General features: G+C 48.5%; 1 protein-coding gene across 1 annotated transcript; it reads right to left on the bottom strand.

The window, feature by feature from the left end:
• Positions 1-791: 791 nt before the first annotated feature.
• Positions 792-14004, bottom strand: ivns1abpa (influenza virus NS1A binding protein a). Its single transcript, XM_077016339.1, has 15 exons — positions 13819-14004; positions 8449-8688; positions 8121-8258; positions 7364-7533; positions 7184-7259; positions 6695-6868; positions 6464-6589; positions 4531-4638; positions 3995-4121; positions 3542-3769; positions 3215-3336; positions 2979-3105; positions 2724-2855; positions 2447-2620; positions 792-2030 (listed from the first exon to the last, which is right to left on the bottom strand). Exons 3-15 carry the CDS (start codon positions 8229-8231, stop codon positions 1774-1776), a joined length of 1932 nt encoding a protein of 643 aa, XP_076872454.1. The 5' UTR covers positions 8232-8258; positions 8449-8688; positions 13819-14004; the 3' UTR covers positions 792-1773.
• Between the last annotated feature and the right edge of the window lie 330 nt (positions 14005-14334).

Raw genomic sequence — 14334 nt, 5'->3', positions numbered from 1 at the left:
AGTCCGTTTTCTCTCCGGTTTCTTTGTTGGTTGTGACTGAGCCGATTTTCTGCAGGGAGATGAGCAGCGGCGTGTCAGATTAGCGGTCACCTCCGCAGTGATGTTGGACCAGATTCAGGTTCACAATTTACAATCCAATATTCCTGAGATTGAGATTAGGGTCGATTGTGTGAGGTCAGGAGCTCAGCTACACACCGCACCATGGTACTCCCAAGTCCAGCGAGATTTGTTGGGACCAGCAGCCTGCCGTGTAAAGACCGTTGTCCGAGGGCTCTGCACTTCACACTGCTTAAGGAGTTAATGTGAGTAAATAAGTGGAGTATTTCTGAGTGTTAGCTATAAAGTACAAGGTCATGTGGTCTGACAGTGGGAGAACTCTCTGGCGAGGCCACTGCAGGGGGCGTTTGACTGCTGGCTTTGTCGTCAAGCAAGTAAAACAAACATGCAAGTTGCTTTACCAGACTGAATTGGTAACTAGGTTACACTAAAGCTAAATGTTCCGTGTCTCAGACCCTTTTAGTCTCTGAGTGAGAGAAACTGGCCTTATGCCACCCTCTCTAATCCCTCACCCCCTCTGTTACATTAAAAACATCCCTACAGTGGCCAGATTAGCATAATCCCACTAGAATTAGATTTAAGAACTAGAAGTGCCCGTTAAAGTGTGTGTAGGATTTTGGCTATACGTGCACTTCTATAGATGTTGTGTATTTTCAGTAGTTTCCATTACATGAAACACACACAGCATGAAATGATCACCAACGGTCCCAGATCAAAATCATAACAACCAATGGTTTCACAGGTTGAAATTATTTATTAGTTAAGAAATATTGGCTTGTAACAAATGCAGATTTCACACCCCTTCTCAATCTAATGCGACAACCAATCTGCAAGGACGAATAAACAAAAACGATAAACATGCCAGTCGTGAGTTAGTCAAAACTGCAGATTCTAGCTAGCAGGAATGTTCAAACATGGTCGAGTGTGCATACCTGTGTAACTAAACTGGCACTGGTTAAGACTCGTAACTGAAGAGTTGTGTGCATGTTGTGACCATCATCCATCCATTGGTTAAATCAGCAGTGTATCAAAAATATAAAAAAGACCATCATTAAAGATGGGTAAAGCAATCCTGCATCATGGAGAATGCTAAAAGGAAAGCTATGCTAAGTGAACATTTTTTGTTGAATAAGGCTTAAGTAACCACACAGCATCAAATGTGTAAGCTAATATCACAAAATGCAAAGGAAAACTTGAGTACAAACGCATCACCACCTCCGTCAATTCATCTTAATTAATCCTGCTCACAATTTCAAAAATAAAAGGCTTGTTGATATGGAGATACGGCCATACGGGTTGACCAGAGACTTCGTCAGTTCCCTTCCTTGCAAATCTAAAATTTCAAACCCCTTTCCAAAAAAAAAAAAAAAGAATTTTGTATACCTCAGTGTGCATTAAAGGTTGGCATTATTTGTAAAATAAAGTCTGAAGAAAAAAAAATATATGTACAAACAAAAGTATGCAATATGCAAAAGCTTCATGTTGCTTTCTGCAACTGCCCAATGATCTGCCCCCCCTCAGCCCCCCCTCCCTCCAGCACTGTACAAGTCTTCACTGAAGACCCCGTGACTCTGATCCACCCCTGCCCTCCCGCAACCCACCCCATAACATACACATCACGAAGCACGATTACGTCACTAAGCCTGTTAGTTTGAGAGGTTACGCCTGCCCCTCCCCCGCAACACCCAACTCCGCCCCCCCCTGCCCCGCCCACACTCAGGCCGAGGTGAAGGCCTCAGCACCGGTGGTCCACTTGTCCTGCCCTGGGTTGTACACCTCCACGGTGTTGAGGAACTCGTTGCCATCAAAGCCACCCACGGCGAAGACGAGGTCGCCCAGCACGGCCACGCCTGCATTGCTACGGGCCGAGGTCATGCTACCCAGCATCCTCCACTCGTTCCGCGCCGGGTCGTAGACCTCCACGCAACGCACCGCGTGAGAGCCGTCAAAGCCGCCCACCACAAACAGCTTCCCTGGAAGGATACACAAAGAGAACCTGAGAACCTCTTCTCATTTACCACAGAACCAGGCCAGTAAGGCAGCGTCGTTGGTAGCAACTCTGCTGACTGGCTAAGATGAAGGGCTGCATTATTAGCTAATGGGGTCCATTTATCCAGGCATGTGTGAATTTGAGTGTTTGGGGACACTCGCCAGTCCAATCCACCTCATACATGCCAGAGCCAGGCAATTAAGGGCTGTAGAACGCCGATTATTCGGCTGACATGCATCTAGAGCCGCACCAGAGCAAATTCGAGAGACCCGATCCCGAAGGACTAGACACTGAACCCCAGTTTGGGAGTAGGTGCCAAACAGGGCCTCCAGGGCTTGCCCACTTGCCACCACTAAATACCCTCTGCCCGTTAACACCTGCTCTTCTGAAGGAGTTTACCTGCATAGATGCCCACGCCAGCCCCTCGGCGAGCCACGTTCATGGGCGCGGTGAGCGTCCAGGTGTTGTTCTCAGGGTTGTAGCGTTCCGCACTGTTCAGACAGTTCCAGGACTCCGCTCCACCAATCACATACATGAAGCCATCCAACTCGCACACGGCTGCTTGGTGCCGCCCTGCAGACATACACGCACACTTTACACAGGCCTGCACGGCTGGAAGACGCATCAGCCTCGAGCCTTCTGGAGCACCATCGTGACTGTCAAAATGGAAACTTACTGATGTTTAACGGGGCACAGCTGGTCCAGTCTTTGGTCACGGGGTCAAAAGCGTCACAGTTCTTCAGACCTTTCTGGCCGCAAGGGTCCGATCCCCCGACAACATACAGCTTGTTGTTCAGTGAGCAGACACCTACACCCAAACAGAGACATTGTCCTTTCATGTCGGCAATCATCAATTATTGATCTAGAACAGCCATGAGTCAAATCACAACAGCTGTGCCCGATGACTGAAGCTCCTCCCCAATTTGCACACCTGCATTGCATCGATTGGTCCGGAGTTCTGGCACCTGGGTCCACTCATCCACGTTGGGGTTGTACGTCTCCCCACAGCTCAGTTCATCAGAGTGGCCGTTAGAACCGCCCATTACATAGAGCTGACCCTGATTGGTTGAGGAAAGAATATTTATTCACGGAACATTAAAGCAAGTTGACCGAGCTGCAGACAACGGTCATTCATTTTGGCAAAAGTGTCCAAGCAAGGTTGCGTACCATGAGAACAGCCATTTGGAAGCGAGCCCGAGGTGTCCTCATGGGTGCAATGAATCTCCAGCTGTCCGTCTTCGGGTCGTAGCATTCCACAGTCCTTAGGCACTCCTCACGGTTATAACCACCTAACCAACAGGCAGAGCCAGAATTAGAATTATTTCCCCTCAAAGGGCATCGATATTTCTTCAGAAAAGAAGAAAAATGACCAAATTGGCCGATTCCAACACCCCACAACGCCGTTTCCCCTTTGGAACAGGATCGACATAGCAAACGATTTCCAGAGCCAACGCTCTACAGTGGAAGAGATTCATGCCTCGAAAATCCACCAACCTGCGGCAATTAATCGGCCGTCGAGGGCAGCCGTGCCCAGGCCCGAGCGGGCGTAGTGCATGGGAGCCAACTGTTTCTCCTGGACCTCCTCTGGGGGCGGGGCCTCGAAGCTCAGACTCTTCTGCAGGGAGGGCGTGGCTGAGGGGGAGGCCTGGGGACTGCTCCGCCCATGCAGGAAGATCACGCACAGCACGCCGTTGAGCACCGCCAGACACAGGTACGTGCCGTCTGCGAGGGATGAACAGAGAGGACTAAGAAGCTTGGCGATGCTAAAAAAAGAACGTTATATTTCAACCTGGCTAACATAACGGAGCCCAGGCAGGGAGCTAAGCTGCGTTATGCTAACGACTTTCCGACAACATTAGCAACGGTCAGGTGAACGGTTTGTGTGAAGGACTAAGAGGAACTGCTGACCAACCTCCCTGGTGTCGTCGCAGGGATCAGGACACTTACTGGTGATCTTCTCGGAGGCGATGTACTTCCAGTCCTGCTTGCAGGGCTGGCGGACTGAGCCAGGGGAAAGGCTCCCGGAAGAGCTGCTACTCAGCTGCCTGTGAACGTTTTCGCGTGGTGGCTTCTTCTGCAAAAGCACAGGGCAGCTACAGACAACCAGCACCAGTGCTCACACACACACACGCTTCCACACACACTCCCACAAGGACACACCCTACAAAGCTAAATTATGCTCTGCTCTAATGCTAGTCACAAAAAAATAAAACAAAACCAAAAGAAAAACCCCCACAACTCAGACCAAGTGGAGAACCTCTGCAATCTAAATCCTGGTCTAAAAATCCGTAGAGGAGCGTAGTCAGTAAAGCTACTCTCTCGCACTACCTTCAAAGAAGAGGTGCTCACCACCAGCTTCAAGAAGCTCACGTCACTGCGCTACCTGCGCTACACGCTTAATGCCACGCTAAAGTGCCCAGGGGGCGGGGCTAGCGGTGCAATGACGCAGGACCAGGACGGGCTTGGTGCTGGTTTTGGTGTACCTGCACAAACTGAATGTGGTCATCCTCAGCGCCAAACACCTCAGCCCGGCCCTCAAGCAGGCCTCCATCGAGAAGCTTGTGGTCGGCAGAGTAGTACAGCGTTTGTACCTGCAAGACACACAGGGACACAAGAACCCATGTGGCTGTCTCCATGACAACAGGGCACCCGGCAACACCGGGGACAAGGGGAGGGGGGAGGACTGGTGAGGGAGGGGGAAGGGGGAGGGACTTCCACAAGTCCACCGCCTGGCTGCTAGACGCCGGAGAGAAAGCCTCTTTCAGACTGCGAACACAATGTGGCTTCTGTTGAGGCGTAGGGGTGATTTACAAGCAGAACAGTACAGAAAGCTCTTCGGCGGTGTCCTAGAGTCCTTCAGCATGGCGCATTTAGATTCCCACATGCTGCCGTCAGCATCGCAGCCCAGGAACTGTTAAGTTTGAAGAGGAAAAAAGGAGAAAAAAAAAAAAAAACCCAAACCCCCCTCCCGGTCCGTGGTTCATCGGGGCCATTGAAGGTGTTCGGAGTCGCTGGCTGGGGACCATCTTGGCTGGGGAGGTTAGTGAGGCTGAAGTGAAATCACACACAATCCAGAGAGACTCGAGCATTTTACAGGCTGCATTAACAGCTCCTTCAAGAAATCTGTTTCCGGTGCAGAGCGTAGGTTTCAAAGTTCTCCTCGGGCTAAATTTAAAAGCCCCCCCCCCCAAACAATCCAATAAATGACAAAAGACAGACAAAGAGTGCTAAAAAGTTCATCAAACCAGAACAAACCGACAGCAGAAGTGGTACTGTGTAAAAACAAAACAAAAACCATCCAACAGATCCATCTTCACAAGGGCCTGTGCTGCTTCAGACGTTATGAACACAACCTAAACTAAAACTTTAGGTTGTCCAAGGCTTCTCTCTTTTTAAAATCATTATTCTGGTAGAGGCACACAGATTCACAATGGCGTGTGTAGTAACCTGTGCAAGTATACAAAAGTAAATAATGCTGCATGTTCATTTTTACTGGCCCGTCATAAAATAATAATCCAATTGATTGTGTTGCTAAAACACAGACTGGGCATTTCAGTATGCCAATTATGCGAATCCTGAAAACTGGAATTTTGCATAACTGGGAATGTCTGGATATTTGAAGAGTGACTCTGGAGTCTGAGGGCAGGTTGTGTGTGGAGAGCTGCGTGTGTGTGTGTGTGTGTGTGTGTGTGTGTGTGTGTGTGTGTGTGTGTGTGTGTGTGTGTGTGTGTGTCTTGGGTAGAAGTGACAGATGAGAGCCCAGCAATCCTCTGGCTCCCTGATTCTCTGCCCCACTCTCTCTGACTCATTACCCTGGTGGGCCCAGACGCGGGATCTTCAGTCTGCTCAGAGTCCTGTAGGTGTTTGCTCTAATAAACCTAAAGAGAAAGAAATCAATGAGGAGGAAGAGCAGTTAGTGCTGATACCGGGATGTTAACACACATACACGCGCACACGCTCACGCCTGCTCCGGAAAGAGAGTGACATCGGTGAGACACCAAAGAGACTCTCTGTGGGTCTGCAGAGGAACTGCAGTGACGGGTTACTGCACGACACCAAAACGAGTCAACGAGCCAAAACTTTTGAGTTCTGCTCACCTGGACTAACCTCTCGGCTTTGCGGTGTGTGTGTGTAACAGCCCCGCACTGTACCTACTGCAAAATATATATATACTCAAAACGCCTGGAAGGGAGGTTGTGGTAAAGGAAAGGAAAGGGGAGGAGAAAACAAAAAAGACAACACAAAACCATTCGGCCATGAGCCGAGTGAGAGTGTGCGAGACTGGACCTGGTGGATTGGTGCATAGATGGGTTGGGGGGGTCCCACACTAAAAAAAAAAAAAGGGAGGGACAGAAGGACAGTGGGAGGAGACTTGAGGGGAGTGGGAGGATACTCATAGGGGAGCGTAGAACTGACCTCTTCCATCAGACTCTCCAGGGGTTCTCCGTTCTCCCAAAGGCTGCGCTGTACCCAGCTGATCACCTTGGAGTACAGCTTGCCGTTACCAGGCAGACTCACGTGATCCTCCAGTATCACCTCCAACTGAACGTCACACACACAGTTATGCGTCAGTCATTTAACGGATTGAATACTACGAGGCGTTTACTAACGAAAAAGGACTTGGAGGTGAACCCTGGGGGACCTCACCTTCAGTCGGGGCAGTTTGAGGAAGTCTTCCTGCTCGGACACCTCCAGGAGATGTTCCTGGATGTAACAATCAATCTTGGCTAGCAGACGAGCGTCCCCCATGCTGCTGGCAAAGTTGCGATAGGAGATGGCATTCTGGGAGTCCATTTTAGAGAGCAGGTATTCTCCGCAAATCTGAGAACATGACCATTCGCACAGATCACTTTACCTCTCAAGAGCTGCACCTACACACAGCTATTTATATTCCAGCAGAGAGAAATATGCAGTGTTGTGCAGCGTTTCTTCCAACACTGGAGACCCAAGCAAGGCTGAGATACACTGCGCATGTTGAAGCAGTAAATGCAGCAAACGCTGCCTCAAGGACTCAAAACCAGCAATACCAATGAGTCACCCTTCATGGGAGGTTATGAAGTACGGGACGACACCACCAAAAATGTCATCCTGGTAATGTTAAGTGTTTGGAGTTCATTCATAAACCCAAAACTCTACCTGCTTCACTCTTTCCATCTTGAGCCTTTTGGCTGCTGAGTAGACCTCCTTAACCATCTCCTGGTCTGCCTTCAACCTCAAGAACAAAGAACAAACAAATAAAACACCACGAACAGCAGGTCCACTTCTGTGAGGCTGGACAGACTCATCAATGCTTCTGATTGGTAGTTACAAACGTACTGGGCAGTGTAGGCATAGTTGAGCAGGATCTCCACAGCCTCTGGGTCCAGGTCCTCAAACTTCACATGGGAGACACCGTGAGGTTCCAGGTCACTGTTAAAGATCTCAAACAGGTACGGGCTGCAGCAGGCCAGCACTGCACGATGTGCCATCAGCTCATGACCACACACCTGGGGACAAAGCGCACAAAGGTCATCGACAGGTTACGCAAGCGGACAAACATGTTTCAGAGCATTACGACGATCATTATCCCTACACTACACGGACACTACGGCCCAGTTAAAAAAACAAACAAAAAAAAAAAACCCCTGTGTTCATGAAGTAACAGAGTCCAAAGGTAGAAATACGATACGACTAAGATGGCAGTATTCCAAGTATTCCAACCACATACACCGACAAGATTCAGGACGGTCTCTTTTGTGTACGATGGCACAGTTCATGTAATCAGGAACCCCGTTATTGCCCCCACCCGATGTGGAATCGATACAGAGCCCCTTCTGCCCCTGCCAGTGCGGGGTCGCCCGTTTGTGTGCGTCTCATCTACACGTCTACAGTTCACATCATTCGTATTGATGGGTACTACTAGGTGAAAGGGCACTAGTAGTTCTTGGAATTTGGACTCATGTTCCACTACCATCCATTAAACCTTGATTTAGTTTAATGCACTTAAAATTCACATTTAAGAAACATTTCAAAATTTCATTTTCAAAATCACACAGCAGGAAAGCTTTGCAGGTGGAAATGGAGACCGGTGTACCTGAAGTCTCACGTCACAGAACTGGCCGCTCTTCCTAAGGGCGTTCATCTTAGCGACCGTAGAATCCAGGAAACTCTCATCCTCAAATATCAAATATCCGTTGGGAATCATTTTTGCTTTTTTTTTGAGAAGTTCGTCCTTCAATATCAAAGAAAGAAAAACACAAAGTTTGATTTTTATAATTGTACATGTGCAAAAAGTGAATCTTTACCCAACTTGATAAATTCACCCCTCCCCCACACACACATCCCTTAATTAATTTATAATTGAATGTTTTTCCCCTCATGAGTATCTACCAGTCAGTCTCGTAAATTAGTAATGCACTTACCTAATCAGAATTTACGTAACTGTGGGCAACGCGGTTGTGCCAGTAAGCCGTAAGATGCCACCAGGTCTTTCCTTCACTGTGGCGCGAGTAGCACAGGTGGTGGCGGGTGACCAGCGGGCGCGGAGCGGGCGGGCAGCCGCACTAACACAAACTCTCAGGCTTAGAGCGACTGTAATCAAGTCCTCGGTTTCCCGTTGGCTATAGAGTCAAACCTTTACTGTGTTGATTGTGCATTATAACCTGCAAGACAGACGACGAGGCAAGAATTAGCATGCGGAGGGAGACCACAGCGAGGAGGGTTGTAGAAGGGCACGGTACAACACGCAGACACGGGCCCCGTCACACCACGGCATGACTCCCTATCCCACACGCCATCACACACACTCACACCATCCCAGCACACAGAGGGGAGGTCACACAGAGGGTAGACAACAGAACAGACGGCTCAACAAACATCGCCAGGCACCGCACGCAGAAACGAAGCTCTCTTCCTCCTCATGTCAAGTCTGCCAAGGCTTTTAGAGTAAGAGAACCAGTCTAGAAATCATCTTTAGAATCCTAATGAACAACAACACACACATCAACGCACCAAGGTGGCAAGTTAAATGGGATTGGAGAGCGGTCGGTGGCCCTGGGGTATGGTGGCCCTGGTCTGGCCTCCCCTCCTGGATACCTGCCCACACATGGGCCCCGAGACAAGCCCAGCCAGTACTCCGCTTCCATCGTGCATCCAGGTCTGAGCACCCGACTGGTGGCTATGGGGTGAGATATAGACGCCCTCCCCTGCAAAACCCACACTGCATTCGTTACCTGTCCACCCAAACAGCATACAGAGTTCAAGCACACTACGGAGAGGTAGGGTTAACCCTAACCCCACCCACTCCGCCAAGCCTCTTCCCACTATACTAGAAGTTTCTTAAAACAACAACAAAATAAATCCTCACCACAATTCAACACGTGGCACAGATTCAGGGCCTTCCAAAGAAACGGGGGAAAAAAAAATCCAACACAATAACAGTCTTGATTTATCACTGCCACGTTCCCACAGAGTTGTGCAAGTGACAGAAGGTGCAGCAGCCAGCCACGGGAGTGTGATACACACGTTGGCCGCGTCATGTGTACAGTTCTACAGAAAGGTGTGGAATTGGCACAACGACCTGCAGGGTGGCCACGTAACCACACATCCATCATCTTCAGGACACTGGTATCCAGGAAACCACCTTCAAGTTCTCGCTGCAAGAGGAGAGATCCAAGAGGAGAGGCCATCCCAAACATCCATGTTCTGACAGGCTGTCCGTGTGTCCTAAAACCGATTAAAGACGCGAGTTGAGGCAGGAACTCTAGCAGCCTCAGGGAATACCCCAGATTCGCTCAGCGGCAGGCAGGTATCACGGCCTGGTGAGCTCCAGGCCTTTATCTGGCCCCAGGTGGCGCGTTTAGCCCTCTAGCCCTCAAAACGAAGGTTTAGTTGGCGAGAGCACCATTGACCTTGACATAAGAGCAGCCAAGCGGCTCAGAACAGACCTTAAAAACAGAGCCTTACAGCACACTGCAAACAACGGCAGCGTAGAGCATGACCAAGCATGCCAGAAACACACACCCACACCGTCCTGCGACACACAGACGACCACGATGTCCTCTACTCAAGGACGTCGGTACCTAGACGCAGCGATACAGCTGGTGTGGGGCGGGGGTGTGGGAAGGGCCCAGAGGGGACATTACACAGAGGTTGGTGGTGAAGAAAAGATACTTCTGTTTATGCCTCAGAAGGCTTTGACCTCTGTTCGAAGAGCATTCGCAAGTTGTGCGTGGGACTGAGAAATTGTGTTGGATGGCGGGGGGGGGGGGGGGGAGACACACTGCATTGGTTATTGTTCTGCTGACTGCTAAAGTATTTAGCAGAGGGGCAAGTTCGCACAGAAACTTGGTGCCTTACTGACTTGCTTGGGAATTAAAATTAAGACGGTCAGCTCATATGATCCCAGTCATGGCCGACAGTTCTGTAACACGTCGTCCCATCACCAAAGTGCGAAACTGGCCGCATGCATTCACATGCGCTGGCAAGGGACCCTTCTTCACATTAGTAACGCTCCCACACAGGGAGTGGCCAAGCCAACCAAACCAGTGGACTACACACCCCAGCAGTCCTCACTCAGGAGCTTTCTAAGAGCTGTTTACTTATTTGCTTCAAAGTGAAGTGGTCTCTGTAGTCTGAGGTTTCTGTGAAGGGCCTGAACAGATGAGTTCAGACACACTGTTCTCATGTTGAATCAACAAGCCCCCCCCTCCCCGTTTAAGAATTTACTAGACTTACACAACTTTACAGGAATGGGTCGAGGACACAGTGCAGGGAAGAAATTGAAGAATAGACTAAATCAGTTTGTTTTTTTACAAACGTGCTTAGAAAGGTCGTGAGCACAGAGGTCATGAGTAGATTTGATTGGTTGGGCATGTATGGAACCTGCTTGCTTTGATCCAGAAGTGTTAAGTGTGTCTATGCATTCCGACGTGCTTCTGTGTGCGCCACACGCAGATGTGTTCGTTTGGACGGCCTCGTTTTCGAAGGGTTATGCAACATCTGGCAACATGTGCGTGAGCCATGATTTCCATTTACAGAAATAACCGAAAGAGCCAGTATGTTAGAGGCAGTCCAAGTCATTACTGTCTCGCTCCATCCACATCACAACGAAACAAATTGGGGGAAAAAAAGGACAGAAATAAAGCCACTTAGGACGAGTTCCTCCTCCCGTCTCGTGTTTTCCAGAACATTTACGAACGAATTTTTGCTAAAAAGGGGGTTGAAGGTTCGAAGGGTGTTGAACTAATTTTGATCTAAAAATGAGCACGTCTACCATTACAACTTCTGTGAGATGGCATAGGCCAGAGACGTTTTCAGTCTCCAGACTTGGATCAAGTGAAGCACTTTTCCAAAGTCTTACCAATTAAGAACACCAGCTTCACAGCAGAGGTTAACAGGCAAACAAGTCACTAATTAGGCTTGAATTTGGTGTCCTGTCCAAAGTCAGTCAAAATGTATTTAATATAATGCTTATTACAACACAAGTGCATGGGTCCAGATCCCTAATGAGCAAACCAGATATTCACATTAGACAAAGATTAACATTAAAATAATTTATTTCAAGAACATTGAAAGACGTTCTGCCAGGTTAAATTTGGAACAAAAGAAAGAGAATGTGGTCATTTTGTTTTTTTAGACGTCACCAAGGGGAAAACAGCAACGAATCCAGTGAAAAGTCCCAGCACTGAAACAAACTGGTGGTGAAATACCGACCACATCTTAGCAGTACCTGCTTGGGTAAACTGACCACATGGGAATTTCAACCCATTTCCACTTTATGTAGAAATATGGGGGAAAAGAGGAAGATAAACCACCTTTCAGTAAAGTGTCCAATTCATCTTCCAACTCCGAGAAACTGACCGTTCGGTCCTTTGCAGTGCAACAAGAGCACGCTAGTGGACAGAGGTAAGCTTCGTTGCAAGGGCATGTATCAGACCATGTACGTTTAGCATTTTAACACAAAAGTACATTTTCATTCCAAGCGTGTACCTTTTAATTATGTGCATTCCTGTGGTGTCCGGATGTTTTTGCAGAATAAAAGCAACATGAAATATGATTAAACTTATTACCAAATGTATCCTTGCCAGAATTGCGTCAGAAGGCAAAGAGGAAACGGTGACTTAGGAAAAAAGTATTTGTTTCCCGTATGTGGTCGGGGCTGTAAGCGGCCAAGTTCTTATTCAACAATTGGGGGGATGGTAACCTTAAACGTTGCCTTGTTAGAAGATTAGACGAGGAAGCCATTGTTGTCCCTATCGAATACAATATACACCATTTAATAACCCAGCAAGACGTCCTCCCTGTGATTATTTAAGTGCATGTCGCTGCAAGGCCGTTCTCTGGTCGCAGGACGCGTATCGGGACGTGTTACCGAGCACGGAACCAAGAATGTCGCTCTGCGTCTGGAGGGCCACTTAATGCGCCCATTCTATAAACAGGATGAAATTAGAGTTTAGTCCACGTCCTGAGCACTTCGGGTTCCGGTTCAAATGAACACAAATTACACGGCCACGTTTCATTACACGCACGCGCTTCTGGGCACCGTCCAAAGTAAGGCTGCTCAACTGATACAAATATATACAATATATAACATTTATATATCTATATTTAAATGTTGATTGAAACACGTTGATTTTAAACCACAGATCGACTGTGCTCGGTTGCAAACCGGTGGTCTGAGAAGCGGAAGAGAGCAAACGTCCCTGCTGCAATCGCATCCGCTCCGTGTGCGACGCTCGCGCGGCACGAGCTCAGTTGCACTCGGTCACAGTTCCACCGGCGTGTGCGCGAGCAGCCTACTGACCCCGTGTGCGCGAGCCCATAGGCCAAAACGGGCCACTGGGAGCGACGCTATTGGCCGCCATCTCCACGAGTAGACCTAGCGTCCACACTGCGATCATCTACTGCACGGAGCAACTCGAGTCACGTTCAGCAAGCGTGCACGCGGAGGCGTAAAGAAAGAAAACGGGTCAGTGGGTCTGGAAAAAAGGGTGTTGGCCGTAACTTCATGACTACCACAAAACAGCAGACCGAGTCCTGAAGACACGAGCTTTCTCCGCAGACGTCGCTCTCCTGGCGCACCGATAAAGTCTAGACACGATCTGAACGTTTTCTATCCGTGATAAAGGACGTTATTATTATTCATTTCCTTTGAATAACGGGCGTGTCCTGGTGTGGAGATAATCAATTAAATTACGCACATAATCTACCCGCATGTATTTGACTGGTACCTTTAACAACCTGGTTAAAAATCTGAACGAACAGTCCAATGTGCAGGTAAGAGATCAGTAATTAAATGTAGAGTAATTCGCTGGTTAACCACGTCTACAGCCCACTGCGCAGTACGACTGCTCGTCTCACCCTCCGGGATTCACCCCGTGTGGAGTTTTAAGCTCTGATTTAAAAGCGTTTCACTTTTCCGCGCTCTTAAAAGCATCCGAGGACATGATCGTTTGCCACCAGCTAATATATTAAAGTCAGTACCTATACATTTCATCCGTTTAACGTGGCTTATTTCCGTGAGCATTTCTAAACTCACGCCGCTGCCCCACGCCACGCTGTCGCGCGCAAATCCGGAGCCTCGCAGGACTGTCGCAACACACCGTAACCACAACGGAGAGCACGCGCGCCATTTCAGGCTACAACCCGTTTTTTTGCACTTGTTTAAAAAAATAACATTAATATTATCGTTCTGCAGTTAAATTAATCAAACCCTTGCATAGCCAACAGGCTAGCAACCTCTTTGCCGCGCATTACCCATTTAAGTGAAGCAGGCATACGAGACGTCTTACCTGATCAGTTTGACTGTAGACGATGGGAGACATATTTAAGGTCAATTCCAAAGCTGTCTGACAAGGTTATTGCCAAAACAATCGGGTTAGCACAGTTTTGACTTCGATCGGGCCTGTCGGTCGTAACCTGGTCGCTGTCAGAGATCCGCGCGAGCGCTGCTAGGAAGACTGAAGCGCGCGTTTAACAAAAGGGATTTGAGCCGCGCCGCTCGTGACGTAGACGTTCCAGCCCCGCCGCCCGTGACGTAGACGTTCCAGCCCCGCCTGCGGAAAAGTACTGAACACCGTCCAGAGAAGCACGAGCCGTGCACAAAACTCGTTTATCAAGATATTACGTGACCGTTAAAATACATCTTTGATCGGTACTTCGATTTCACACATATTGTTCGGTTTATATTTAATGTGGGACAGTAGAACACAAAGGTACCAGGATAATAATGTTCACTTTTTTAAATCATTAGCTATGTTTTCAGTTATTATTTAGTTATTTTTTTTCACAGAAGCAAACTTACTGTA

Source organism: Brachyhypopomus gauderio, chromosome 9 (assembly GCF_052324685.1).
Source record: "Brachyhypopomus gauderio isolate BG-103 chromosome 9, BGAUD_0.2, whole genome shotgun sequence".
NCBI lineage: Eukaryota > Metazoa > Chordata > Actinopteri > Gymnotiformes > Hypopomidae > Brachyhypopomus > Brachyhypopomus gauderio.
Note: the sequence above shows the minus strand (reverse complement) of the source record. Positions and strands in the feature narration are given on the sequence as shown.

Excerpts from the sequence above, each read along its gene's own strand:
- ivns1abpa (XM_077016339.1), bottom strand. The coding sequence starts at position 8,231 with ATGATTCCCAACGGATATTTGATATTTGAGGATGAGAGTTTCCTGGAT. Across the intron at positions 3,770-3,994 it reads CGCCTCCGAGAAGATCACCA|ACGGCACGTACCTGTGTCTG; the intron begins GTAAGTGTCCTG and ends CATCCCTCGCAG. Across the intron at positions 3,337-3,541 it reads CGGCCGATTAATTGCCGCAG|GTGGTTATAACCGTGAGGAG; the intron begins GTTGGTGGATTT and ends CCTGTTGGTTAG.